The 27,972-nt window shown below is 40.6% G+C and overlaps 1 protein-coding gene and 2 non-coding genes across 6 annotated transcripts; all 3 read left to right on the forward strand.

The window, feature by feature from the left end:
• The first annotated feature begins 56 nt into the window (after positions 1 to 56).
• EIF3A (eukaryotic translation initiation factor 3 subunit A) lies at positions 57 to 27,927 on the forward strand. 4 transcript variants are annotated; one of them, XM_033149536.1, is made up of 23 exons: positions 57 to 217; positions 4,093 to 4,283; positions 4,654 to 4,790; positions 5,124 to 5,287; positions 5,986 to 6,185; positions 7,100 to 7,308; positions 8,123 to 8,294; positions 8,760 to 8,864; positions 10,586 to 10,684; positions 12,387 to 12,503; positions 13,857 to 14,042; positions 14,708 to 15,055; positions 15,491 to 15,595; positions 15,719 to 15,832; positions 16,903 to 17,025; positions 18,187 to 18,340; positions 18,779 to 18,963; positions 21,358 to 21,452; positions 23,143 to 23,556; positions 23,617 to 24,071; positions 24,881 to 25,049; positions 25,498 to 25,685; positions 26,679 to 27,927. In XM_033149536.1, the coding sequence occupies exons 1-23, from the start codon at positions 169 to 171 to the stop codon at positions 26,906 to 26,908; spliced, it is 4,209 nt and encodes a 1,402-aa protein (XP_033005427.1). In that variant the 5' UTR covers positions 57 to 168; the 3' UTR covers positions 26,909 to 27,927. The 4 variants fall into 4 exon arrangements, with proteins under 4 accessions (XP_033005427.1, XP_033005428.1, XP_033005429.1 ...); XM_033149537.1 differs by having other exon boundaries at positions 23,143 to 23,439; positions 23,590 to 24,071; XM_033149538.1 differs by having other exon boundaries at positions 23,143 to 23,385; positions 23,596 to 24,071.
• LOC117047654 lies at positions 9,359 to 9,488 on the forward strand. The gene has a single exon (XR_004426720.1). It is a non-coding gene; the product is annotated as a small nucleolar RNA SNORA19 (small nucleolar RNA).
• On the forward strand, positions 12,061 to 12,192 carry LOC117047653. Its single transcript, XR_004426719.1, has one exon. It is a non-coding gene; the product is annotated as a small nucleolar RNA SNORA19 (small nucleolar RNA).
• Positions 27,928 to 27,972: the final 45 nt, after the last annotated feature.

A 27,972-nucleotide genomic window follows, 5' to 3' on the forward strand; every position in this document is an offset into this window, starting at 1 on the left:
GGCCCTGACCCCGCCCCCTCCACCCGCCTCCGCGACGAGCACCTTCGCTTCCGGACACGTCCGTGCGCGGGGCGCGTCACGTGACGCGCTCCATTTCCGGCCTCGCTTTGCTGCCTGGCTGGGCGCTCCTTCGGGCTCGTTGCCGTGTGAGGAGAAGCCGTCGCCATCATGCCGGTCTACTTCCAGCGGCCCGAGAACGCCCTAAAGCGGGCGAATGGTGAGTGCTGGGCTCCGGGCCGCTCGCCAGCGGGGCGGAGGAGGGCCCGCCTCTGCCTCCGCGCCCCGCCCGCGCCCCCATTATGCTTAGTAATGGAGGCCGAGGCCTAGGCTCCCGCCACACTTGGGAGGCCCAGGAACCCGCCACGCTGACCGCAGCACGGCCTTGCCCTCCTCCCCGCGCTCTCGCTTGGGATGGCCGGCCGGCCCCATCAGGCACGCAGCCGAGATGGGGGGGATGTCGTGAAAAGGACGAGCCGCCCTGTTCGCTCTTTAGTAGGGCAGACACGAGGCCTCTCCGTTCCTCGTGGCGGCTCTCCTGGCTCACTTCCTCCCTTTTGAGCCGAGGCTTGCGCGCGAGGGGGTGTGAGCGGGGAGAGGAATGCGCCTGGTTTTTCCTCCCCCTCTTTTGTCAGTAAATAAAACACATTTTTAAAAAGTGCCTCCCTAGTCAGCGCTTGTCTTCAATGGCTGTCGCATAATAATAATAATAATAATAATAATAATAATAATAATAATAATAATGCAGTTTATCCCACCACCCCCGAATATCTCGCGTAGGCATCTTTGGGTTTCGAAATCCCACTCGCCCTTAAAACTCGCACGGTCCCTATGTTTCGTTATGAATTATGGCCTCCGCCAGAATCCTGGTTTAGCTTCAGTTTCCCAGTGGCGTCGATGACAAATCTAGCCACAGCGCTGCAGGAAATGGGCGCTCATTCTCCGCCTCTGTATCTCCCCCCTCCCCCCGTTTCCCATTTTTTAAAATCATTAAATTAATATCGTTCATTTTGAGACCCCAGAGCAGGGGTGCCCAAACCTTTTTCAAAGAGGGCCAGATTTGATGAAGAGAACATGCCTGAGGGCAAACCAGAGTTGTTGACTTTTCGTTGAGCTTTTTTTTAGGGCTTTACCCCAGGATTAAACCAACCAGCTGGCCAGATTAGCCCCCCCCCCCACTGATTTTGGACATGCCTACCCCAGAGCATGCACTGCCTGGTATGATGTGAAAGTAAATATTTGGTCTTTTTCAGAGTTCACAGAACACATAAGCATATGGAACAAAGGTTACAATTAGGACAAGAATTTTGACGTGTTTTTGCTTTCTAGTGTAACTTGGATAGTCTCTACTGTTAAGCAGCTGCAGTAAACAAAGAGCCATTATTTAAAGGAGTTATTTACCGTAGTTTTATTTGTAACACTGTGAAATGTCATTGTGAAAACTTAAGACAACTGAACAAGATGGAATTTCATAATAGATTATAAAGTTTTTAAGCGATATTCAGGAAGTTTGTTGCTACTGTGCTTGATAAATCTCATTCCTCCCCTCATTCTTTTCTTTGTCTTTTATGTAGCACACTGAAAATTCCAGTAACACAGCTCACTGTATTAATATTAGGGAAGCAAACACACCCACTTTAAAAGCTAATTTAATAACCAAAATGCTGGTAAGAACCAGTTTTAAATAGTAGGGTTGCCTGTTACAGTAGACTCAAGCCAAATATGTGTGAACATATTATAATTTAATTTAAACAGGTTATATGTACCTAATAAATACAGGTAAAGTTTGATAAAAACCATTAGTGTACTGTCAAATGGAATTAATTCTTGAAATTTCAGTTAAATTTTTTTAAAAATTTTTTATCATTAACATGCATATTACCATTATGTGAATTATTCAAATCTACTTACTTGATTTTTTCCATTTCCTACATTCAGGCCATTCAGACTTAACACCAAATTATGGTTTGATTTCTAATGCCTGTCTTGCACACTTACTCCCTTCACACACTTCACTCAGTAAATGCTTAATCCTTGTTTGTGGCAAACTGGGGTTTGTTGCTATGTGCAAACCAAATGATGGTTTGCTGTGGACAAGGATAGGAAGCTACTTATGGCATGCAAATTAAGTGGGAATGTACAATGGTGGTTCTTGTAATATCTAACAATGGGGTTTGCTGTCATGTTGGAACACATGCTTCATCTATCATCTGGCAATTACTTAAAAATATTGACAGAATACATATTTTTTAAAAACTTCATTGGATTGGATGGATGCTATATGTTACTAATGTATGAATAGTGAATTCAAGAATAAGTGGCCAGGATTTTAATCTTGACATTGTTTTGGGATTCATAATTTTTTGTTTTTTTAGAGCCAAGAATCTCTCAAACAAGAAACTTGAAAATGTATTAATTTCAAAAGTCAAAATGTGATTTAAATAATTTAAAAATCTATTGATTGAAATAAGGTTTCTTACATTGAAAATAATACATTTCTTTAACAAACATGCCATATTTACTGGTATTTATAGCAATAAATAGTCATTTGCCACTAAATAGGGGTTTTATACAACCTACGAGCATAATTCAGAAGCTTTGGCCATACAGCCCACATGCCTTTTGTTCTGCAAATTTATTTTGGCTTGGAGAGGAGTCAGATTTCTGTTTGTCTGTAAACATACAAGAATAGTAAGCAAGATTGTGTACTGGCTGTACTTGCACTTCATGATAACCCAGGTTTTCTGTCTTACTGTTTTATACTGAGAATGAACAGCATGTTGGTACACCCTGCTCAGTTGCTTCCACTTTGCCTCCCTGGTGCAAGTGCAAGTTTTGGCTTTGTGTAATATACAAATCAGGGATCATGGTTTGTTTCTCCATTGCAAGCCATGATTGCCAGCCATCATGAACCAATGGTTTGTTGTTGCTTCCTGACCATATATATACAGTGGACACTTGGGTTGCGAATGTGATCCGTGTGGGAGGTGCAGTCGCAACCCACAATATTCACAACCTGCAGCGCCGCATCTGCGCACTTGCGGGTCGTGATTTAGCACTTCTGCGTATGCACGAGTGCCGAAACCCGGAAGTAACCTGTTCCAGTACTTCTGGGTTTGGCGCATCTGTAACCCGAAAACGTGCAACCCGCAGCGATCACAACCCGAGGTATGACTGTATACCTGGTTATCCCTGAAATATAAAGCCAAGCTTTCCTGGTTTGTGTAGCCATTTACAGCCAGGGAAGAGTGAAGCAGGAGCAGTCAGGCAGCATGCACCAGCTCCTTGTTCATTCTCTGTTAACCATGATAAACCAGAATGTCATTTAGCAGATTGGGGTTGACTTTTAATTCAACATGCATGGCATCAGGCTGTAATAAGTACAGTATTTGTAACTTGCCAGAAGCGAGGTATGGTAGTTCTTGGAGTGTCCTCATGAGATGGAACATAAGTGTTCAGTTTTAGTTTGTAGAGTCATAGTTATTCATATTTGAAACTGAAGATATTGCAGAGCTCATATAGCTGAAGGACAGAAATGACAACAGTTTGTAACTACAAATTGTATCACTTCTCTCGTTATTCTAGAACACAAAACAATGCTTACTAAAGGTTTAGCCAATCTGTTGCAACCTTTCCTTTTAAAGTGAAACAGTTTTACAAAGAACTGTTGCCACTTCAACATATTTCAGTTTTTCCTCCCTAGAGACTTAAACAGCTAGTTTGAGCTATCAGAAATGGCTGACTCAAATCATGTATAGTATTAGTTTACTGAAATCCTTTTGAAACCTTGATAATTTGTGGGCAAGTTCACAAAAGCTGGTGGTCCACAAAAATGTTTACTTGTATGCTGATACATATTTTTTTTCAAGTAATTTTTGGCTGTCAGTATTCTGCAAAGTATAAAATTAGACTGCTCTCCCCATTTTACAGTTGTTGCTCAACCTGATTCCCAGGAAGTGATTATTACTTTCAACAATACTATGGAAATGGCTCTTTATAGCAACTTTCCTCTGTTCCACTCTGAAGCAATATATTTATTAAATTGAAAGAACCTTATTGCAGTTTGTTTTAAGAGTCATAATTTATTTTTCTCAGAATTTCTTGAGGTTGGGAAGAAGCAACCTGCTCTTGATGTTCTGTACGATGTTATGAAAAGTAAAAAACACCGAACATGGCAAAAGATCCACGAACCGATTATGCTAAAGTACTTGGAGCTCTGTGTGGACCTCCGCAAGAGCCACCTGGCTAAAGAAGGCCTATATCAGTACAAGAATATCTGCCAACAGGTAAAGGCTTTGAAAAGTGTTGTCATATTAATAGTATGATGTTAAAAACAAGCATTATAATAAAGTATATATTTCTAGATGTTTTGGAAAAATGTACTTGATGGTTCTGTACTATGGGCGGGATATAAATAAATTATTATTATATATGGGACTTTATAAAAGCTTGATAGGATTAGAGATAAGGAGCATATATCACCAATAGAACCCTTTTGAATGAATTGTAGCTGCAGATGTCAATTGATCTCACATGCATTGCTACACTTCATTATACTGTTATAATTTTATATTTATATCTATATATATTCTTATATAAATAACTTCACCTCATGTCTAAGCAAAGTTATTTATAGCCATTCTAATTCTGATACAGGTGAACATCAAATCCTTGGAGGATGTAGTTCGGGCTTACTTAAAATTAGCAGAAGAAAAAACTGAATCTGCTAAAGAAGAATCTCAGCAGATGGTGCTAGATATTGAAGACTTAGATAATATTCAGACTCCAGAGAGGTAGGTAACAGTGCTATGATACTTTTTATATGAAGCTTAATTTTGTATTATGCATACATATTGAAAAACACTGATGAACTAATTTATGATTTTGGATGCAAGCTGAGTTCTTTTGGCAGGCTTATTTCTGACTCAGTCAAATCAACTTTCACCTTGGTGTGGAAGACTAAAACAAGAATTGCATTCCCGTGACTTTGAAAGATGCTTTCAAAGAATGCTGTTGTCATGTCATTAGAATTTCATTTTGCTGCCTGATAAGCATCTTGGCAAGTGAGAGGAACATGATAAAAAGATTGTGTAGAATAACATATTCCTTTTGTTTCTTAATTCTAGTGTTCTCCTAAGTGCTGTGAGTGGGGAAGACACTCAAGATCGTACTGATCGGTTACTTTTGACTCCCTGGGTTAAATTTCTATGGGAATCCTACAGGCAGTGTTTGGACCTTCTCAGAAACAATTCTAGAGTGGAGCGGCTTTATCATGATATTGCACAACAAGGTAAAATCAGGTTTTTTTGTAAGACCTATGCAGTCACTTTTTAAAGTTCTGGGATCTCTTGATTGCCCACTTCCAGCAGGTGCAGGAGTGAGCATTTTGTTCTTTAAAAAGAAAATTAGAAATCTTGGGTTAAAATGTTTTTTTATAATAACAATTCAACTATTATCTGAATTTTTATTAAGGAACGTAAAAAGCAACAAACCTTTTTAAAAGATAAGAAAAAGTGGTTCAAACAGATAAATTTGAGTGTTAGAAAATATTGTCAGTGTGAACTGCCGGTCTGGTTAGTGCAGCACAGTAAGTCAACCTATGTCTTGCCAGGACTGCATGAAACAGGGTCCCAGAGAGGTGTTGGCAACTGCTTTGCTGTTCCCTGGTCTTTTTACCTCTGTGCCATTCTAAACAACATTAAGGTATGATTTAGTGTGTTGTCTGCACCTAGCTCATGGTTAAGTGGTTAGTGAATAGAGAGCTTAAACATGAGCTTAGATTTGGATAGCATGCTAACCCAAACCTGTATGGTTCAATGTGGCGAGGAGTAAAAATGACTGGTGAGGAGCAAAGCAGCTGCAAGCTCATCTCCAGTAGCTCACACTTGCACATGCTCCCAGTAAGCCATACTTCAGTTTATTCTGTTGTGTGAACAAGGCCAAACTGACTTTTTAACTGCTTCCAAATGCTATAATTTTATCTTGCAGCTTTTAGGTTCTGTTTGCAATATACTCGTAAAGCTGAGTTTCGCAAACTCTGTGACAATTTGAGAATGCATTTGGGTCAGATCCAGCGTCATCACAATCAGAGTACGGCTATCAATCTCAATAACCCAGAGAGTCAGTCAATGCATTTGGAAACCAGGCTTGTACAGTTGGACAGTGCTATAAGCATGGAACTGTGGCAGGTATGTAATTACACAGTTATTGAGGTACTGACAGTCTCTCTTTCTGTTGCCAAATTCTTTTAAGCTTTACCTTCTGTTTTGTGCTTTAAGGGATCTGGTAATTTAGAGAGCTGTACATAAATAACTGGACTGGGGAACTGTTTCTGGTCAGTGGACCAGATTTTAATCTCCCCTGCAAGCCAAATTTGACAGGTGGCTGAAGCCTGTCAATCACCTGGCATCATAGTGACATCAGGTGCTGTGCTTTGAAGTCCTGGTTGATGAGACTTCAAAGCACAGTGGGGTATTTTAAGCAGCCCTTTGTGGGGGGAAAAACCTGTGTTGCTGTTTACAAAGGTCAATCAAAGAGCCCCCATCTGTTCCTTTGAAACTAAACAAAATTGAGGTTTTAAGGAGCAGTGCAGGGATGTGTACAAATGGTGGTCAAACAGCTCCCATAATGCTGCTTCAGAGCTTTAAAGACGGAGGGGAAGGCTCCATTGAACAGAAACTATTTCAAGCTCCCTGTTGCATAGCTGTCAACCTTTTCCCTTTTTTGCAGGAAATTCCCTTATTATAGCATTGGGAAACAGCAGGGAGGGTTGACAGCTATGCTGTTGTTCCTTTGAAGCCGCACTGTTACCTGACCCACAATTGATATCATATGGGTGGGTGTGGCTTCCCCAAGATGTCCTGTCAGGCAGTGCTTGGTTTGTTGGCTGGAAATTCCCCGCTTAGATCTATCTATCTATCTGTCTGTCTGTCTGTCTGTCTGTCTATTAATATTCCACTATTCAGGCAGACCTTACAAACTAGGCCTATTACTTTACATTGTATGAGGTTTCCATATACCCCTCCCCTCCAACTAGTTTGACATACAGTTGTAATGTAACATGATTTTTTTATTTTTTTATTTTTTTAAAAAAAACTTTCAGGAAGCCTTCAAAGCTGTGGAAGACATACATGGATTATTCTCCTTGTCCAAGAAACCACCCAAGCCCCAGCTGATGGCAAACTATTATCACAAAGTTTCTACTGTTTTCTGGAAATCAGGAAATGCACTCTTTCATGCATCTACACTTCACCGTCTTTATCATCTCTCAAGGGAAATGCGAAAGAACCTCACGCAGGAGGAGATGCAGAGGTAGGAAAACTTCTGTTTGTGGGTGCGTTTTTAAACTTTGAAATAGCATCAATTGTTGTTGTTCAGTCGTTCAGTCGTGTCCGACTCTTCGTGACCCCATGGACCAGAGTACGCCAGGCACGCCTATCCTTCACTGCCTCTCGCAGTTTGGCCAAACTCACGTTAGTAGCTTCAAGAACACTGTCCAACCATCTCATCCTCTGTCATCCCCTTCTCCTTGTGCCCTCCATCTTTCCCAACATCAGGGTCTTTTCTAGGGATTCTTCTCTTCTCATGAGGTGGCCAAAGTACTGGAGCCTCAACTTCAGGATCTGTCCTTCTAGTGAGTACTCAGGGCTGATTTCTTTGAGAATGGATAGGTTTGATCTTCTTGCAGTCCACGGGACTCTCAAGAGTCCTCCAGCACCATAATTCAAAAGCATCAATTCTACGGCGATCAGCCTTCTTTATGGTCCAGCTCTCACTTCCGTACATTACTACTGGGAAAACCATAGCTTTAACTATACGGACTTTTGTCGGCAAGGTGATGTCTTTGCTTTTTAAGATGCTGTCTAGGTTTGTCATTGCTTTTCTCCCAAGAAGCAGGCGTCTTCTGATTTCGTGACTGCTGTCACCATCTGCAGTGATCATGGAACCCAAGAAAGTGAAATCTCTCACTGCCTCCATTTCTTCCCCTTCTATTTGCCAAATAGCATCAATAGTGTATTGCAAATGGTTGGTTGGAAGCTGGATTTAAAGCTTGTCAGGCCATTTTAGGTATGTCATCTAGAATGGAGGCTAATGCAGTTGAACTGATTAAATATTCTGTCTGTAGGATGTCAACGAGAGTCCTTTTGGCCACTCTGTCCATTCCTATAACACCTGAACGAACTGACATTGCTCGTCTTCTAGACATGGATGGCATCATTGTTGAAAAGCAGCGGCGATTGGCAACTCTGTTGGGCCTCCAGGCCCCACCCACACGAATTTCTCTCATTAATGACATGGTAAGCAACATTCCTTAAAACATTTCTATGTAGTTTGCATCCTTGATTAAAAGGAACTTTAGTAAAACTTGGAGAAGAAATTCAGAATGATGTGAATAGTAAACAGTGTGAATGAAAATTAAAAGTTTCATTTGTTACCTACTTTCTCCCTCCAGTCCCAGTCTAGCTGCAGACTACAGCAGCAACTGGAACTCTTTAGTGCTGTCCATCTACAGTGGGGCATACCGGTATTTCATGACTTTGGCCTTGCTTCTCCATAAGATCTGTAAATGTGACATTCTAGGTGTTTCAGCATGTGGAGATGTATGCCCCGTCACATTAATTGCACATGAAGAGTATGTTTCTTATCTATCACATTTTGATTATTTTTTAAAAAATTGTATTTTAGCTAATCCTTGAGATGAAACATTAAGTGTTACAGCTTGTTTGATATTTACCATTAAAAACATTCATAATGTCTTATAGGTGAGATTTAATGTTGTACAACATGTTGTCCCAGAAGTAAAGGAACTTTATAACTGGCTTGAAGTAGATTTTCATCCACTGAAGTTATGTGGCCGTGTATGCAAGGTAAGTCCTGAAATTTTATTCAGAAGTATGGTATGTAATTTCTGTGTAGTTGATAAAATTCACACAAATGTTGATTTATAGTAGATGTGTGGTATTTTTAAAGTGCTTTTTATGTCCAGGCTATTTTATGTCACTATTAATAGCATTCCAATCTGTTTCTAGAATTTCTAACTGCATGAAAATGCTGCTTGAATTTCCATTCATATAAATACTACACATTTAAAAGCAAAGCCTGGTCATGCAAATGGAAAATGCCCTTTTGCAAGAGTAGGTTCCTAGTTTGTATTTTAAGTGACTAATGGATACTTCTGATTTGAAATGGCATTGTACGGCCAGAAAACAGCATTAACTGTTGCTTGCAGTGTATTCCTGTACATGTTTACAGGGAAGTAAATCCCACAGTATTCAAGGGGACTTTTTGCCTAATACATGTGTGCTTGAGGTTGTAGCCTTAGTTGACATATATGTGTGATTCTCCAGAGTTGTACAGGGTGAAGCACGTTTCATTGTCTTTCTCTTAATATTTATAAGAACAAAGATATTTCTGATGTGCTAGATAATAGGTGAAGGTAAATTAGCAGTGTGGCAGACATTGTCACCACTGTCAGTCACCTTCAAACACAACTTAATTCACATTGTGTTAGAAACACTTTAGTTACTGAACTAAGTACAGTGGTACCTCTGGTTGCGAACGGGATCTGTTCTGGAGCCCTGTTCACAACTTGAAAGGTCTGCAACCTGAAGCGCTGTGTGCGCGCGGTGCGATTCGGCGCTTCTGCGCATGTGCGTGACGTCACTTTGCGCTTCTGCGCATGCATGAATTGCCGAACCCGGAAGTAACCCATTCCGGTACTTCAGGGTTCGGCGCGTTTGTATCCTGTGACGAACGCAACCTGACGCAACCATAACCAGAGGTGCCTGTCAGGGATTTACTCCTTCCCTTGGATGTTGCTCATGAGTAACGACAAGCCTTTAGGTAAGCTAAAACTATTTATTGTCCATGATGGAATTACAGAGTCTCTGCAGCCATGACTGCTCAGTCAGTTTCAGTTTCTCGGAGTGGCAGGCTTCCTCTCGCCCACCAACACAACCAATGGCTCGGCACTCTAAAATGACGTCTGCGTCTCCCCCCTGTCTGTGACTGACGGTGCTGTGTCTCTGTTCTGTCTCTCCCTCTCTTCCGGAGACATTTCCTGACGGGGGCTGGAGGAGGAGGATGAATCTGTAGAGATTATGGGTGGCTGTTCTCTATAGCCCAGGGACCCCCCTTCCCTGGAGGAATAGCTATCTTCTCTCCCAGCTCTAGCTTGCTTCTCTCTCTCTCTCTCTCCCTGCTCCTCCCGAGTAGTCCCTCTTTCCCTGACAGTACCATTTTAATGATTTTGTGGCCTTAAAACAGGGGGAGGTGTATTGGATTAGAGAATATATTGGGTTGAAAAAGTTTAAGGACTTGCCTTAATTTTCACTTCCTGAGTATACCCTCCTGTGTGCATGTTGAGCCCAAAAGTCCCTAGTTTTTGGCTATAGGCATTCCCATTATATTGCTAACTGGAAAAATATACCTCTTAATATTGGAGAAGATTTGCATGTTTCTGACATGTTATGGAAGCTCTTTAAAGTGCACTACTGTGAAAAATTGGAGAGTTGATGCAATTTAGTGAGGAAAAGGTATTGTCTAAACCAGCCATGCTATCTTACGATCTCTAAATAATTCTGTACAGGTGTTGAACTGGGTAAGAGACCAATCTGAGAAGGAACCAGAACTGCAACTGTATATCCCCCATCTTCAAAATAACACCATACTCAGGCTGCTTCAGCAGGTATGATTGCAAAACAAGAATCTTCAAAGTGGAATGTGCAGTTGGAGTGAATGTTGCAGAATTCCTAAATCCATCAAGATTCACTCAACTGCACAAGTGAGGAGTTTGGTTGTGACTCTCATGGTATTCTTAATGTCATATTTTTATAAGTTTTGTTGAGCAGTATAGGTGGGGCACCTAAGGAGCCCCACCCGCAGTAGCCCTGCTCAAGGACTTCTACTTCAATGGTTTTTTTCCACCCCTCTCTTCACCCCACACATTCTCCATGCTCCCTGAAACCGACTTGGGGTGGTGATGGTGAGGAGAACCACTAGAACAGCATGCAGAGGGAGGGGAAGAGAGGATCATTGTAATGTTTCTGCAGATGGTATATTCATCAGAGTGCATTGTTGAATTCTACCCTATAAGTTGTGTGTTTTACTGTTTTGTTGTAATGCAAACTATCCTGGTATCATGACTGGCAGGGTAGTTTTTTTAAAAAAATAGAATGTTCTGGTTTTTTAAATACGTAGAATGTTCTTATATCTTTCACTAAGGATCACTTAGCGAAAGATACAAGGGGCATTCTTAATTTAGTTGCAGCTGTATGTAGTAGATATTGGACGTGTTCCTTGATTGGACTCTTAAATTAAACCTTATATTTGTCAGTTGCCTTTGACTCAGAGCTTATCTGTATCATAAGGAACATGGTTCTCATACACTGTCTTCTGTAATATCTTCCAAGTTCTGTCCATGTGATTAAAGCATATCATATAGGGAATATATTACACTTGTAATTCATGTTTAATTCAGGAGACATCACTAATGTGACACATAACCATGTGGTCTGCTGTAACTTGACAAGAATGTGTAGTTATCAAAGACTGGTGTTGGTGCCATGCTATTTTGAATAATGTATGAAACAGCACCAAAGAACCACATGCAGCAAACTACTTTTTTCTCATATGCCCTATGGCCCTGCTCACTCAAGTGAACATGTGTAGTAGGTGGGATTATTGCCATGTAGAGAACCCCCACTTCCAGTTATATTGTTTGTATAATCACTACCCATGCACAGATATGCACAGGCTATGTATACGTGGCCTCCTAATGTTGTTTACTATTAGTACACATATGTGTAAAGACTACACAGGTGACTGAGCATAAGTTGGGGTTGGGTTTATTGCCTCACTTCCTCTGCATGATGGCTGTCTGGATCAGGCTTCTGACGCTTAACAGAAAACACAAGACAATGTTTCTATGTTCTGAACAAGCAATAGGAGACAAAGAAACATTGCCTGAGTTACAGAGGTACAAGGTGTAGGTGATGGATCTACCTAGTTCAATAATAAATTATTAACAGGGCATTTTTAGTGCTTGATGTTTCAGTTTTCCAAATGCACATGTCATTGACCTGTTTCCTTTACAGTGGTAAGCAGTGTTATTTCTGATGTGCTAAAGGAACAGTTGAAGGCTAATTAGCAGCTTTACTCCGTTGAGAGACTGCTGCCAGTCTCCTTCACACATAGTTGCTGCTTGGGAGAGTGAGTAATTCCTTTGAATAAACGCTTGACAGAAAATGTGAAGTGTTTTTTAAATGTGAATAATTATTCACTATTGTTGACTGTTAAGCTGTTGACTTAAGTTAATTGAGGTCTTAAAAATGCTTGTACAATATTAGGATGAATAATTGGAAAGAGTTGAATATTCATGTGTTACGCAGGTGGCCCAAATTTATCAAAGCATCGAATTTTCTCGCCTGACTACTCTGGTTCCTTTTGTTGATGCTTTCCAACTGGAACGTGCAATAGTAGATGCTGCCAGACATTGTGATTTGCAAGTAAGTGCAGTAGCGAAAAACATCAAATGTTTATACACATTTCTGTATTTAGATAAATTTGATTAAAGCTTGTTTAGTCAAACATAACAGTCACTTTTGTCTTTTGAATTCCAAACAATGAGTTTCAGCACATTCTTCAGTGGTGGGGTAACCCACTCTAGAATAAGCTCTGGCCGGTGAAGAGAATGAACTTTTTCACGATAAGTCCAACAAAATTTCCTTCACCTATGCAGCCTTGAATGGTTGGATTGAGCGAAGATTGAGCAGAACTCTGCCTATACAGCAGGCTTTCCTGACTTCTCTGTACAGCTTGGTGGTAGTCCAGCTGCTCCTGACTCCTGGAACAGCATTCCCAGAACAGTGCAGAACAGAAAAGTCCAAAGAATTAGGCGGGGCTGCCATCTGCAAGTGAAAGTGCTTGGCTTCTCAAGCAAGACTTCTCTGATTCCCAGTCAATATGTTTTATTGTAAAATGGTTGACTTTTAGAATTCAAAAGCTACCTTTTTGGAAATATAGTTAGAAACTGCAACAGTTACAGAGCAGTTACAGCTGGTGTGTGTGTGGAAACAAAGACAAAGGAACTGAAGTTTCTAAAGCCCTGCCAGGTTTAGGCAGAAGGAAGGGTAGAAGGAATGTTTCTCTCCCCTTTTTCTGACTTTCTCTCTTTTATGATTTATGAAAATAAAATAAACTAGCTCCAGGGCTGACATAGTTTGTCCCTGTTATATGGTTTTATTGGGGAAACACAATGTATTCATGTAAGGGGCATAGGGGTTTCTATGGTGACAGGGAGGGGCCTTACAAAATCTGATCTCCCTCTCCAAAGGCAGGCATCTCTTTCTGCCATTGGAGAGGGAGATTTGAAAAATCCTATAGACCCTGGGACACCATTAGTTTAGATGCATCAGTTAAATCATGGTTCTTAATCATGTAGCATTGTTTCTAGTTGAAGTACTTGGAGCTTGCAAACTGCAGTTTTTATATCTTAGGAGAGGTATTCCCTCTGTAAAAGAATTGAGGATTCTGCCTCTTAGAAAATGCTTGCTTAAATACATGTGTACGTAATAACGTTTCCCCCCCATCATATCACCATATGCAAATTTATTTGATTAATGAACTAAATCATATGATAATTTAGCTAAGATTTCTTTGATCAAGAAGTAATTTCAGTTTTTAAGTTTATCATTTGATTTGAGTACAGTTCAGAAGTCTGTTGTATACTGTGCTGATCTCAATGTTAAATGGCAGTAACATAAAAAATAAGAGTTGGTTAGACAAAATTTAAAAACAGCTGTGAGAAACTATCCTAAACATGCCCTTAATAATGAATTTCTGAATTACTCTTATCTTAGGTTCGCATTGATCATACCACTCGAACACTGAGTTTTGGGTCAGATTTGAACTATTGCACTCGGGAAGATGCGCCTCTTGGCCCTCAGTTGCAAAACATGCCATCTGAGCAGATCAGGAGCCAGTTGACAGCTATGTCATCTGCCCTTGCAAAGGCTCTTGAAGTGATTAAGCCACCTCACATATTGGTAAGTTATAAGCTTTTGATATATCTTTAAAAGAATACTGATGATTTATAGGAAACTTGGTATGCTCAATCATGGTTGGAATATTTCTTCTCTTCCTCCAATGCATGTTTGACTCCCCTGTTGCCTGTGTTCAAGGCACATGTGACCGCTGACGCACACTGCTTTCATCCCTGGAAGAGGGCAGGGTGGGTTTACACTCTCATTGCCTTGGTGGTGTAGTGGTTAAGAGCGGTAGATTCGTAATCTGGTGAACCGGGTTCGCGTCTCTGCTCCTCCACATGCAGCTGCTGGGTGACCTTGGGCTAGTCACACTTCTTTGAAGTCTCTTAGCCCCACTCACCTCACAGAGTGTTTGTTGTGGGGGAGGAAGGGAAAGGAGAATGTTAGCCGCTTTGAGACTCCTTCGGGTAGTGATAAAGCGGGATATCAAATCCAAACTCTTCTAAATAGGGAGTTGCTTACATGCATTACTTAAAAATATTTAGTGCTGGCATATTTATTCAAATACATATGTTTTTGAAGAATGTGTTCTGAGATACAGTGGGGGACACACACACAAAAGAACCTGCATTAATAATTCTGCAGAATTTAACAGTGCTTTACTCTCCCATTTGTATTTTGTATTTAAATGGGTTTTTGTTGTTCTGCCTTTAACCATTATGCAGCTAGAGAAGGAAGAGCAACACCAGCTGGCTGTTACAGCTTATTTAAAAAATTCAAGGAAAGAACATCAGCGTATCCTTGCTCGCCGTCAGACTATTGAGGAAAGAAAGGAACGTCTTGAGAGCTTGAACATTCAGCGTGAAAAAGAAGAGTTGGAGCAGCGTGAAGCGGAACTCCAAAAGGTTCGCAAAGCTGAAGAGGAGAGATTGCGCCAGGAGGCGAAAGAGCGGGAAAAGGAGCGCATTCTGCAGGAACATGAGCAAATTAAAAAGAAAACTGTTCGTGAACGTTTGGAACAGATCAAGAAAACTGAGCTGGGAGCCAAGGCCTTCAAAGATATTGATATTGAAGTAAGAAGCTTTTTGTTTTCCCCTGACAACTTGTTTATTGTAACCACTAGTGACCATTCACTAATGGGAAGTTTATATTGTAGAAAATATTGTATATTGAGTTAGACTTTTAGCCCATTTCTACATTCTAACTGTTAAGTCTGATCCTTCAGGGAGACAGAAATCCCATTTGAACACCCTACCAGTAGCATCTCCAACTTCCCTGGACTAGGTTTCCTAACCTTAATCAAGCAACTTGATTACAAATAATGTAGTCCATTTCTGAATATTAGAATATTTTAATAAAATGGATTAAAGGACTAAAAATAAAATAATAAAATAGTAGACAATGCATCAAGTGGGGAAGCTGCATTAAAATTAAAAACAAGATTGTGTGTTTTTATCAGAAATGGCAGTTTGCTTTTTATTCTTTAACATCTAATGTCTTGACTATAGGATCTTGAAGAATTGGATCCAGACTTCATTATGGCAAAACAAGTTGAACAGCTGGAGAAAGAAAAGAAGGAATTGCAAGAGCGTCTGAAGAATCAGGAGAAAAAGGTATAAGAAAAAGATGTACGGTTAATAGCTAAGAACTAGGTGGAGAAACAGCATCTATTGATGACATTTGTTTGTGTGTTCCTTTTACGCTTAACCCCGAACAATCGCATTTCTTTTCTTTAGATTGACCATTTTGAAAGGGCAAAACGCTTGGAAGAAATCCCACTGATTAAGAGTGCATATGAAGAGCAAAGAGTCAGAGACATGGAGCTTTGGGAACAGCAAGAAGAAGAAAGGGTGAGGTTTCTGAGTACTCTGGTGTGACATATAGTTACTTAATATTTTTTCTCTGTTAGTTTCTAGAAATGAAATTCTCAGCTGATTATATAATTTGTGCAGTAAACAGTTGTAAGGCCTGTAGGTAGTTGCTCATGAGTAAACAGGCAAGACTCCGACCTTTCCTTTGGTACTTTTATTGTGCATACTATGTCCAGTGCAGAGCTAAAAAGTTCACATCTGTATCATCCGACAGCAGAATCCGGGAATGGCCCCTTCCGGTTCTGACCCCAACAAAGGAGTTTCGGTATACGGAATCCCCACCTCCCCTCTTTGCGTTTCACCCCTCTATGTATTCGGGCCGACGGAAATGGCTTGTCCCCCTGCTCGCCCTCTGAGCGAGAGGAGTGCAGAGCCTCTCCAACATCCCCAGAGCCTCGGCTCTTCAGCCCCTGGGTGGCCTGCCCCTCCCCACTAGAGACGTTGCTGCTGCCTCCGCTGGAAGAGGAAGTGCTACTGTCCAGGTGGGGTTGGGGCTCTCTGTAGCATCCTGAGACCCCTTCCACCACCCTGCACTGAGCCTGGGACAGTTCCCTGACAACAGTGTTTTAGAAATCTTTGATTGTCACGAGTGATGAAGAAGAATGAATGATGTTTGGATATATTGCAATAAAGGAATCTCAGTCTGTGCTAGAACTCCAAATTTTGCCATAAAAGAGTGCAAACCTGACCGGAATAAATTGTGTAAGTTACACCAACTGCTAATGTAAATCATTAGAATGCTTTGCCACTTGCAATTATGTAGTAGCTAGAATCTATTTGGGAAGTATGAAAGCCACCATTTTAACTGTAATAAAAGTGATCATAGGGTTTATATAGACTTTATACCCAAGCTCTTTTTCCGTATACCATTGCTTAGCAATAATAGGCCAAATGGTGTTTTTCTTTAACTGGTCTGCTAATTTTTATTGGCATCTAGACAATTGTTGTTGTTGTTTAAAAAGAGGCTTGTGCCCATAAATTCACAAAAGACATTTGAAACAAATTGTATACATCATTCTATTGCTGATTTGGTTTTGTGTATGTCACAGATCACAACTATGCAGTTGGAACGTGAGAAAGCCCTTGAACATAAGAACAGGATGTCAAGGATGTTGGATGACAGCGATTTCTTTGTAACTAGGCTCAAAGAAGCTAGAAGATCAGTGTATGAGGTAAATATTATTTTTGTGTTCTGACACATATGAGGTTATTCCTGATCAGAACTTTATAGAAAATGGAGTGAGGGGTGGCACTGGTACCCTCTCTCCTTTGTCATTTTAGCATGTTAGTGTCTGTGCCTGTTTTGATATGAGAGGCAACTCCATCAGCAGAGAGATGTCATTTCTGATAAAATAATCTCATATAAAAAGCTTTATTTGTGTCTTCCTCTTTGTTTATTTCTTTTGTATCCTTCCCTTCCTCCAAAGACATTGGAGAATTCTCCCATTTTTTATGTTGTTTCTAAACTTCTCAAAACAGTTGTTTTACATCTCTGCTCTTAATGTGGATTCCAGAACTGTTTAGAATCATAGAGTTGGAAGGAACCCAAGGGACATCTAGTCCAACCCCCTGTAGTGCAGGGATCTCAGCTAAAGCATCCATGACAGATAGCCATCCAACCTCTGCTTAAAAACATCAAAGGAAGGAGAGTCCACAACCTCCCAAAGGTTCCACTGTCGAACAGCTCTTACTGTCAGAAGGTTTTAACATATGTTTAGTCTGAATCTCCTTCCTTGTAAGTTGAAGCCATTGGTTTGAGTCCTACCTTCCAGAGCAGGAGAAAACAAGCTTGCTCCATCTTCCATGTGACAGCCCTTTAGATATTTGAAGATGGCTATCATATCCCCTCTTAAGTCTCTTTTCCGGGTTAACTATACACTGTTGACTCATGTTAAGCTTATGGTCAACCAGGACCCCTAGATCCCTTTCACATGTACTGTTGGTAAGCCAGGTGTCCCCCATCCTATATTTGTGCATCTGGTTCTTCCTGACTAAGTGCAGAACCTTACATTTGTTCCTATTGAAATTCATTTTGTTAGCTTGTTCCCAGTTAGTCGAATCTGTTAAGGTCATTTTGAATTTTGATTCTGTCTTCTGCAGCATTATCTACCCTTCCCAGTTTCATGTCTACAGATTTGATTAGCATCCCTTCAATTCCTCCATCCAAGTTGTTTAGAAAGACGTTGGAACAACGGGCCCAGGAGTTAACTTTGTTTAGCTGCCAAGCTACAATTAGTCATTAACACATGTAGACACCAGATAGTTGGAGTTCATGTTTGAGCATTCATCCTGTAGGTTGCCTGTAACATGTCTGTTATTAATATGTATTTTAGGAAAAACTTAAACAATTCCAAGAAAGATTAGCAGAGGAAAGGCGTAACCGCTTAGAGGAACGCAAAAGGCAGCGCAAAGAGGAAAGACGCATTGCTTATTATCAGGAGAAAGAAGAAGAAGAACAAAGATTGCAAGAAGAGAAGATGCTTAAAGGTAAACACTAAATAAAAGGCTATTGCTGAAAAAAACACCCTTGAGCTTTGCTGTGTTTCCCACAGTATTTATTTTACTTATCTGGATATAGATGTGCGATGGCTGCCATTAATTGAATTTGAATTTCATTACTCATAAAAATAATAATGGGCAGAATAGACGTTGTGGAATAGATTCCCTCTACTAGGCCCACTCAATATGATCTGGAGAGTTTGGAGACCCTGCAGACCAGATTTGGGGACTGCGTGGCGGGGCTATGGGACAGGAAAGAAAAAGGAATTCCCATCATACAGAAGTCTGCTTGCACAACATTGGCCCATTAAATTTTAAGCAGACATGAAATGCTATGCAAACAAAGATGGTAAATGAGAAGACATATGATAGACATTTCAAAGATAGGATGGAAAGTCACTTTATCTGCATTAATATTTTGGGCAGAACAAGAAGAAAAAGAGCGTGCAGAACGTGAAAAACGTGAGGAAGAAATGCGTGAATATCAGGAACGAGTCAAAAAACTAGAAGAGGTGGAGAGAAAGAAACGCCAAAGAGAACTGGAGATTGAAGAAAGGGAACGTCGCCGAGAAGAAGAGAGGAGGAATCTTGAAGATCCACTTTCAAGGAAGGTAAATTCTGTTTCTGATAAACTGACGTTTCTAAGCAGAATCCAGCGTTGCATGAGCAGAAGTCCTGTGCAAACAACAGGACTTCACTTCTCTCTTCTCCCCTCTGCAGACCACCACATGTCTGCAAAATCTGCTGTGGAGAGTCACTCAAACCTTTGAAGCATATTTTGAAACGTGTAGGCCCACTGGGTAGGGGGAGCACAGGAAGACAAAGTCTATTGCATGAGGAGAGCTTAGTTCTGCTTCTGCACAGATAGCATTGGATACAACCCTCCAAATTCCTTTACCTATATAGGGAATAATTTACATCATCAATAAAAAGTATATGTGCAAGAACTCTCCAAATTCAAGAATTCATATTTAAGTTGGGGAAGCTTTCAACGTACAGCTTTTGAGTGGACTCCAGTTTTGTGCCTTGGTGCTATGGAAGAGAAAGTGATTCCACCTCCTTCTTGCAGCTTTCTATGGCTCCTTCCAGCATGTTCTGGAGGGCCCCCTGACTCACTGCAGATGAATTCAGCAAGTGCTGGGAGGCTACCAGGGTGGGGGATTGTATCCGAAATATAATCGCTCCCCTTTTCTGTTAGCAGGTGCACAAGGGCACCAATAAATTAACTGTCAACTGTATCTTTTAGTATCTCTGATCATATGATGAGTATGAAATAATGTAGTATGAAGTTGATCAGGAGGGGGAAGAAGGATCAGGATCTGTTGGTTGATCTTTGAGTAGTTTGCAATAGAGTTTTTGACCGCTGTTTGTCTTAACAATAGTGGCAGCTTAAAAGTTTATTTTACCTAAATTAGCTGGCTGAAAAAGAATGCCCAAGGGTGTGGTGGAAAACAGGAGTGGATTCTTATATGAAGAGATTCCCAAGCTTTCTTCTGTTACTTATCAAAAAAATCCTGGGCTAAGCATGTGCTCAGAGACAGTCTATTCCTTAAATCTTCTTGTATGTCTGCCCAGTTGAGCCACTACAGTCATACCTCAACTTACGTAATTTTTGAGTTGCGAACGGGTCCCGGAGCTAAAAAAAAAAAGGCCGCCACTTCCGAAATTTTCGAGTTACTAAGGAAAAGCGGTGGCACGATACCTCTACTTACGAAGATTTTAATGCGGTTTTTTCGACTTGTGATGTTTTTTTCCGACGCTAGATGGCAATCTTCGACTTACAAATATTTCGTATTTCGGAACCCATTCTTTTCGTAAGTCGAGGGACCACTGTATTCTGCACCAGTCTCTGGTTGGCGGAACTTGTGGTATTAGTAAAAAAAAAAAAAAAAAACAAAGTAGAAGAGCCTGCATGCTTGAAATCTTCCCACTGCTCAGGTACAAAGAGTGTTTCCAGAGCCGTAGCATGTTGGTTTGTTGCAGCAAAGTGAACTCTGGTCTACAAAAGCTCATGTCATAATCAATTCATTAGCCTTTAAGATGCCCCAGGAGTCTTCTTTGTTCTTCATAAGTATTGCTTTATATTAATATTATCTTTGGCTCAGTCATTGCTAATCTTTTCAATGGATAAACTTTGCACCAGAAAATACATGCATTATGAAATTTTATAATGGTGAAAATGTGTGTATTATTCCGGATCATCTGCAGCCCTAGTAATGTCTCATTCTTACTCTATACGTAATTTTTCCAGTGAAGTATTAGAGGTGATCCTCACTTTACATATTGTGGTCATGTCTGAAGAGTCCATTTGTATGTGAAATTTGGGATCTGTTCCTTTTCTCCTGCTTTTAGGTGTAGGAAAAATGACAGAAGACTTTGCTGCCTGTTTTGAATGGATTGACTATTTTTTCCAGTTCACTTCTGTTATTTCTTCCGCTGCCATATTTTATTCTAATTTGAAATGTCATCGCCTTAGCTGTTCATTTGCTATGTTCTACAAAACATGGGTAGTGGTGGTTTCTCTTGTGGTCACATTTTGTATTTGTATGCTGTTTCTTAAGTTAGTATTCAGTACTGTACATGTCATTCGGGGATATGTGAATAATTCTTATTAATAACTGAGCAATTTGTTTGGGTCACGTTGGGACAATTTTACTACCTATTTCCCCATCCCTTTTGTTGAGCTTTAACTACCGTAATAGTTCAGGTCCGGTAGAATGCAGTACTTTGCACTTGTCCATGCTGAATATCCATCCATATATTTGTCACATGAGGTCTCAGTAAATTTGTAAGGCCACAGAATGCAATATATACTTTTGTTTTTAATAACTAGTCAAAAAATAAGTTTCACGGACAGATTAGTTCATAGGTTCTCTGTATGTTATTCCAAGTAAGAATAATGTCATGCCTATACTGTTCTATTCAAATAAAAGCATGTGATATATACAAAACCACATTGGCTGGGTTCTTACTAACGGTACTTTTTATTTTTGATTGAAATGTAGGACTCTCGTTGGAGTGATCGAGAACCTGGTGAAAGCACCTGGAGAAGAAGTGCTGAGCCAGACTCAGAATGGAGGCGACAGGCACCACCAGAAAGGTATTTATTGGAATAATGCTTAAAGTGTCTACAACTTGTTAATGTTTCCTTTGTGATCCTGATGTCCTCTGCAAGGGTGAGTATTGTTGTAGACTGTGCACAAATAAAATGGGTTGTATCCAACTAAATCATTGCATGCACAGAATGCAATAAAATTGCATAAGAATAGCAAAATTACTTAATTGTTTATTTTGACAATTTATACACCGTTTAATACAATAGTCTCTAAGGAGTGTGCAAGGTTGATTTAATAAAGATAACTATCCATTGAAAGGATAAAATCAAAATTCTAGAATAAAGTCTTCAGTACATGCTGGACGTTCAAAAGGCAGAGGGCCAGTCTGAACTTAACTGGTTGGGAGTTCCATAAAATTGGGTCCACAGTATTGAATGTACATCTCTTGGTGGATTCAAATTGTATGTCTAAGCCATGAGGGGATGCTGAAGACCTCAGGGATTAGGCGGTCCCTAAATATCCTGGATCCAAGTTGTTAAGGGGTTTGCAAATTAATACAAGAACCCTGTATTACATTGAGAAAGCAACCAGCAATTTGAATGAGAACCTTAGGTGTGCTGTTTCTCACCCCAGATTTGGCCTCTTACCTTTCTCCAATCCATTTGTTTATCAAACACAATTTGTAAGTTCAATGACATATACTAATTTCTTAAGTTTCCTAGCATACGTAGAGTTTTGGATAAAAGTTTGTAAGTTCCCGGCCAGAGTTGGAAGGGAGCACGGGTAGCACTGTGGGTTAAACCACAGAGCCTAGGGCTTTCCGATCAGAAGGTCGGCAGTTTGAATCCCTGTGACGGGTGAGCTCTCGTTACTCGGTCCCTGCTCCTGCCCACCTAGCAGTTCGAAAGCACATAAAAGTGCAAATAGATAAATAGGTACTGCTCTGACGGGAAGGTAAACAGCGTTTCCGTGCGCTGCTCTGGTTCTCCGGAAGCGGCTTAGTCATGCTGGCCACATGACCCGAAAGCTGTACGCCGGCTCCCTCGGCCAGTAAAGCGAGATGAGTGCCACAACCCTAGAGTTGTCCGCGAATGGACCTAATGGTCAGGGGTCCCTTTACCTTTTACCTGAAATATAGTTGGATAGGCAGCAGCAAGGAAAGAAAAAATATTATTAGTACATCTTTTATATTGATCAGAACTCTTAACAGAATTGTCTATTTTTTTATATTTCATCAACATCCATGCGTCCTGACATTTCCTTTGAAACCTTCCAACAGTGGGCAGTCTCCAATGAAGTAGTTTTGTTAGTGCAAGGACTTCCTATCCCTGTACCTCCCAACAGCCCCTCCCCCAAATGGTGGGCTGACAAGAAACCCAGAACAGATGTAGGGTGCACAGGGGAAGAAGAGGGAGAGGAAATCCTGTTGCACAGCCAGAAGTACTTGTGCTAACAGAACTACTTTGCTGGATAATGCTTTTTTATAATTATCCATCCTTTGTGACACCATTGTTCTTTAGTATCTTGTTACATATGATGTTTTATTTATCCTCACCACCCCAAAAGTTCAAGCTGACTACTCACAGGTTGTATGTTATTTCCTATATGGAACAGATTTCTTTATGGGAAATAACGTGATGTGATGTAATTAGTACCACTGCATAGGAGTAATGTACCAGACAACTGAAAACAAAATTTTTATAGTCAAAATGCATGATTTTTCTATTTAAACAGAGAGTGGCGGCGTGGGGAAGCACGTGAGGATGAAAAACCTTTACGAAGAGATGATTTGCCTCGCCGTGGTATCTCAGAAGACAGAGTAGAATCTCCTCGTGAAGCACTAGAAGACAAAGTGCCGAAGCAGGATGCTGATGAAGAAAAAGGTCCTAAGAAAGTTCTGGATGATGACAGAACAAGCTGGCGCTCAGCAGAAGACAAGGGCCCCATGCGTGGCTTAGATGACGACAGGGGCCCCAGGCGCGGCTTAGATGATGACAGGGGCCCCAGGCGCGGGCTGGATGATGACAGGGGCCCCAGACGCGGCTTAGATGATGACAGGGGCCCCAGGCGCGGCTTAGATGACGACAGGGGCCCCAGGCGCGGCTTAGATGACGACAGGGGCCCCAGGCGCGGGCTGGATGATGACAGGCCAAGTTGGCGTAACACAGATGATGACAGGACCCCCAGGCGTGGGCTGGATGACGACAGGGCCCCCAGGCGTGGGCTGGATGATGACAGGACCCCCAGGCGTGGGCTGGATGACGACAGGGCCCCCAGGCGTGGGCTGGATGATGACAGGACCCCCAGGCGTGGGCTGGATGAAGACAGGGGCCCCAGGCGGGGTTTGGATGAAGACAGGGGCCCCAGGCGGGGTTTGGATGATGACAGAGGCCCTAGGCGGGGTTTGGATGATGACAGACCAAGTTGGAGAGCAGCAGATGAAGATAGGCCTCCCCGGCGTGGGCTGGATGATGACAGAATGTCAAGGCGTGATGAAGATAGGGGACCATGGCGTAACACAGATGAAGATAGAATTTCAAGGCGTGATGATGATCGCGGACCTAGACGTGCTGGTGATGATGACAGAGGTCCTAGACGTGGAGATGATTCTAGGCGTGGAGAGGATTCCAGAACTGGACCTTGGAGACCATATGGTAAACCAGGTAAGCTAATACAAGTTTGAGCTATTCATTTTGTGTTCTGAGGAATAGCTAGCATACATTCTGTTTTAAGTTTGCACAGAAAATGCTTTACATTCTGAGATGAGTGCAGCAAACTGAAAAGTACCTCAGAATGTTTCTATTGAAAATTGTCTGAAAAATAATGACGGTAATGTAAGAATCTAAAGGGTTACATATTTGCAAGTCAAAAGCCAACAAGTGCCAAAATGGCATAGAAATTATATCCATTTGTTTGCACTTCTTTACATTGTTGGCACTGCAGTATAAAAAAATTGATTCCTTTGCTAATTAATTGAAGGTATCCCAAAGCACAGTTCTTGTACTTTGATTGCTAGGCACATTTAAACAAATGACTAAAAAATGGAGATGATCTAATAGGTAACATGGATTCCAGAATTAGTTGAGTGCAAGTGTACTGGATAATTACAAGGAAAAACCCACATTCTGTTTTCCTTATTCAAGGAAATCATAATAAAGCACATGTAAACGTGAAACAAGTTATTCCACGTTGTATTCCATTTATGCCAGATGTGTTCCCATCCCAGATATCCATAATAGAATGGGATTTTGCATGTGGAAACCTCAGTTGTGGTGTGGAATTGTAAGAAATAGAATACAAACTCCTTGCATGAATGCATCTTTATTTGCATCAGCCATAGCAATAAAACAACAATACGATATACAAAGAATAGAAATAAAAAGTTGATTATATAAAATACATGGATGGAAGCTCCACATTCTTACACTATTGAGATTAGTACACAAAAGTTCAGATATTTTGCTGTCAATAGGTGGTTGGAGAGAACGAGAAAAGGCTCGTGAAGATAGTTGGGGCCCTCCACGAGATTCCAGACCTTCAGAAGATAATGAATGGGATAAAGATCGTGATGAGAATGAGAAGGACCGCGAATTTGACAAAGACCGTGACGTTGATCGGGAAGATCGTTTCAGGCGTCCTAGGTTTGATTTCATTACTTTTAAATCGTGTGTAGATTGGGTTTCTCCTCCCCACCCCTTATAAACTGGGGTAAGGCCCCACCACAAAAATCTTTGTGATATTGGGCATCACATTTTGGGGCACTTGAAATTTTTTGAAGTGGTAGTAAGTAGCCAAAAGCAGGATTTTTTGTGTTAATTTGATGGGTTTTATGTCACCAAAATGTGCACTTGAGTGCTACAAGCATTAGCTGCAGAATAGTTTGCAATGTTTTTACCCACAAATGTTTGCAAATGCTTGTTTCTTGAAAAAAAATATTTTGAATAGTGCTTTTTTAAAAGTTTTGTTTTGTTCCAGTAACAGTTTGCATAAGAGTAGCTTCTGTGTCATATGGTTGATTTTAATTCATTCCCTGGAATGTGAAATTAAATGCTTTTTCTTATTACTAAATATATATTTTTATAACTAAAGAGATGACGCTGGCTGGAGAAGAGGACCAGCTGAGGAAACCTCTAGCTGGAGAGAGTCAGGCCGCCGTGATGAATGGGACAGAGGTGGCCGTGATTCTAGAGATGACCGGGGTGGCCGTGATCTTCGAGATCGGCGTGTTGAAGACAGGGAAAGGAGAGTGCCCCTTCCCAGAACAGATCGGGAAGAAGGTAGACTTGTTTTCTGTAGTTGGGTACCCTAAATACAGCTCCCTTTCAGGAAAACACAAAGGAAGCACACTTACGGTATACAGGTGAAACTCGAAAAATTAGAATATTGTGGAAAGGTTCATTTCTTTCAGTAATTCAACTTAAAAGGTGAAACTAATATATGAGATAGACTCATGACATGCAAAGCGAGCTGTGTCAAGCCTTTATTTGTTATAATTGTGATGATTATGGCGTACAGCTGATGAGAACCCCAAATTAACAATTTCAATTTTGGGGTTTTCATCAGCTGCACGCCATAATCATCACAATTATAACAAGCAAAGGCTTGACATATCTCGCTTTGCATGTCATGAGTCTATCTTATATATTAAACTCCAGTAGCTAATGAAAACCATTGCTTACATAAATGGACTTTTCCACAATATTCTAATTTTCCGAGTTTCACCTGTATATCATTGCATAATTGTGCAGATAGGGTCACAGTTGAGAACACTTGAGGAATATATTTTTAAAAGAATGAAATTTGATGGTGTAGTAAGACATGATTTAAATAGGTAAATACAAAAGGCGTATCACTTCTAAAATGTTTTTTGTACTTAAAAGACTTGCAAAGTATTTGCCCTTTACCTTTGAACCTACTAAATGTTATATGTATTTAACATTGTTGGTTACAATAAGTACCCCCCCCCCCCCCGTTCTGGGTCTTCAAATCCATAGCTTATCAGTTAATCAGACCTATAAATCATGTTAACTTCTCATTTCAAAGCTATGTGGAAACATTCATACAAGATCCCTCCCCCTCTTTTCTCTTTTTAAAAAAAGTTCTATTTTTGGACATTCTCATCATGAGTTTATGGGTGTCTCTTGCGAATTGCTATGAAGCTGTTTTGGATGGCCTGTATTCCAATGTCATTAAACCTTTTCTCTGGATTTGATGATAGTAAAGTTCATTGAAGGAAGCATAGTCATAATACTGTCTTTCCCCCCATTTAGTGAGCTCATGGAGACGTGGCGATGACAAAAAGGAGGAGCATGAAGAACGGGAAACTGTTCGGAGACCACCTGCTGCTGCTCCTGCTGTTCCAGCTCCCTCTGTGTCAAAAGAACGAGAAAAAGATGGTGAGAAAGAGAAGGGGGCCTGGAGAACAGAAAAAGACCGGGACTCCCTTCGCCGCACTAAACTTGAAGCTGATGAAGATGGGTGGACCACTGTGCGACGTTAAGTTCAAAACCTAAACATGGTTTTTATGTTGGTGTTTAGCATTGATTGGTAACAAATTATAATATTGGTGCTTTAACACTCTGAATTGGAATTCTTTAACAAAATTTTCTAGGTAATGTGAAAGCATGAAACTCTTACATGTGTGAAAACTGATCATGCACAGAACTTGCAACTCAAAGTCAGAAATTGAATACTGGTTACCTGAAATTTCAAATGTTGTATATGTCACAGATCACTTGGTGGTAAGAAATAAAAAATATGAACCCAGTAGGTATCTTTGAGTGGCATGTATATCTCAATCAAAAAGAAATCAATTTTTATTTTAAGTAGCTCTTCACCTGGAGATAGGTATCTTCTGCAAAGTGTACATTTGAAACAACATTTCTAGTTACATGAAGTGATGGCTTTGTAAGACTGCTGCCTAAAATAGATATAAGCAAACACTTTCTATTTGGGTATTTTGATGGCAAGAGGTTTTTTTCTGATGGTATTATACAAAGTCAGTATGTTTTGAGTTGCATACGATAAATGTTATGGACCTTTTAACCACACTGGGTTTTTTTGGGGTAGATTTTTCTTGAATGCATATACTTATCAAGCCATTTTGCAGTCTTTGTTCTCACAATGAATGCCAGCACAGCAGTCTCAAAACAACAAATAAGGCTTTTAAAATGAAAGTGTTTGAGAACAATCATACTGCTAAAGTTTCCAACCCTTGGCATATAGACTCTGCTTTTTCTGTTCATGGATAATTCATGCCTTTTGAAGCATTTATATATAGTATCCTATTTCAAGTATGTGGTCTGGAGGAACTGCTCACTCTTCCCTTCCTTCCTTCCCAATTTCTTGTCTTCGGGGTAAGTGCTTTACCTTAAACCAAGTGCTTTGTAGTATGGGCTGGGTTGACTTCAATTTTGAGGGCAAAGTAGTAATGTTTATGATTGTTTTTAATTGAAGCCAACACAGAACTTGCTACTATGTGTTAACTTCAGTGATAAATAAACTTAACAAAATAAGGTGCTTTTTTGGTGTGGCTTCTTAATCGTTGCAGCTTGGGCACTCATA

The sequence above is a fragment of the Lacerta agilis genome, chromosome 5 (assembly GCF_009819535.1).
Source record: "Lacerta agilis isolate rLacAgi1 chromosome 5, rLacAgi1.pri, whole genome shotgun sequence".
Lineage (NCBI taxonomy): Eukaryota > Metazoa > Chordata > Lepidosauria > Squamata > Lacertidae > Lacerta > Lacerta agilis.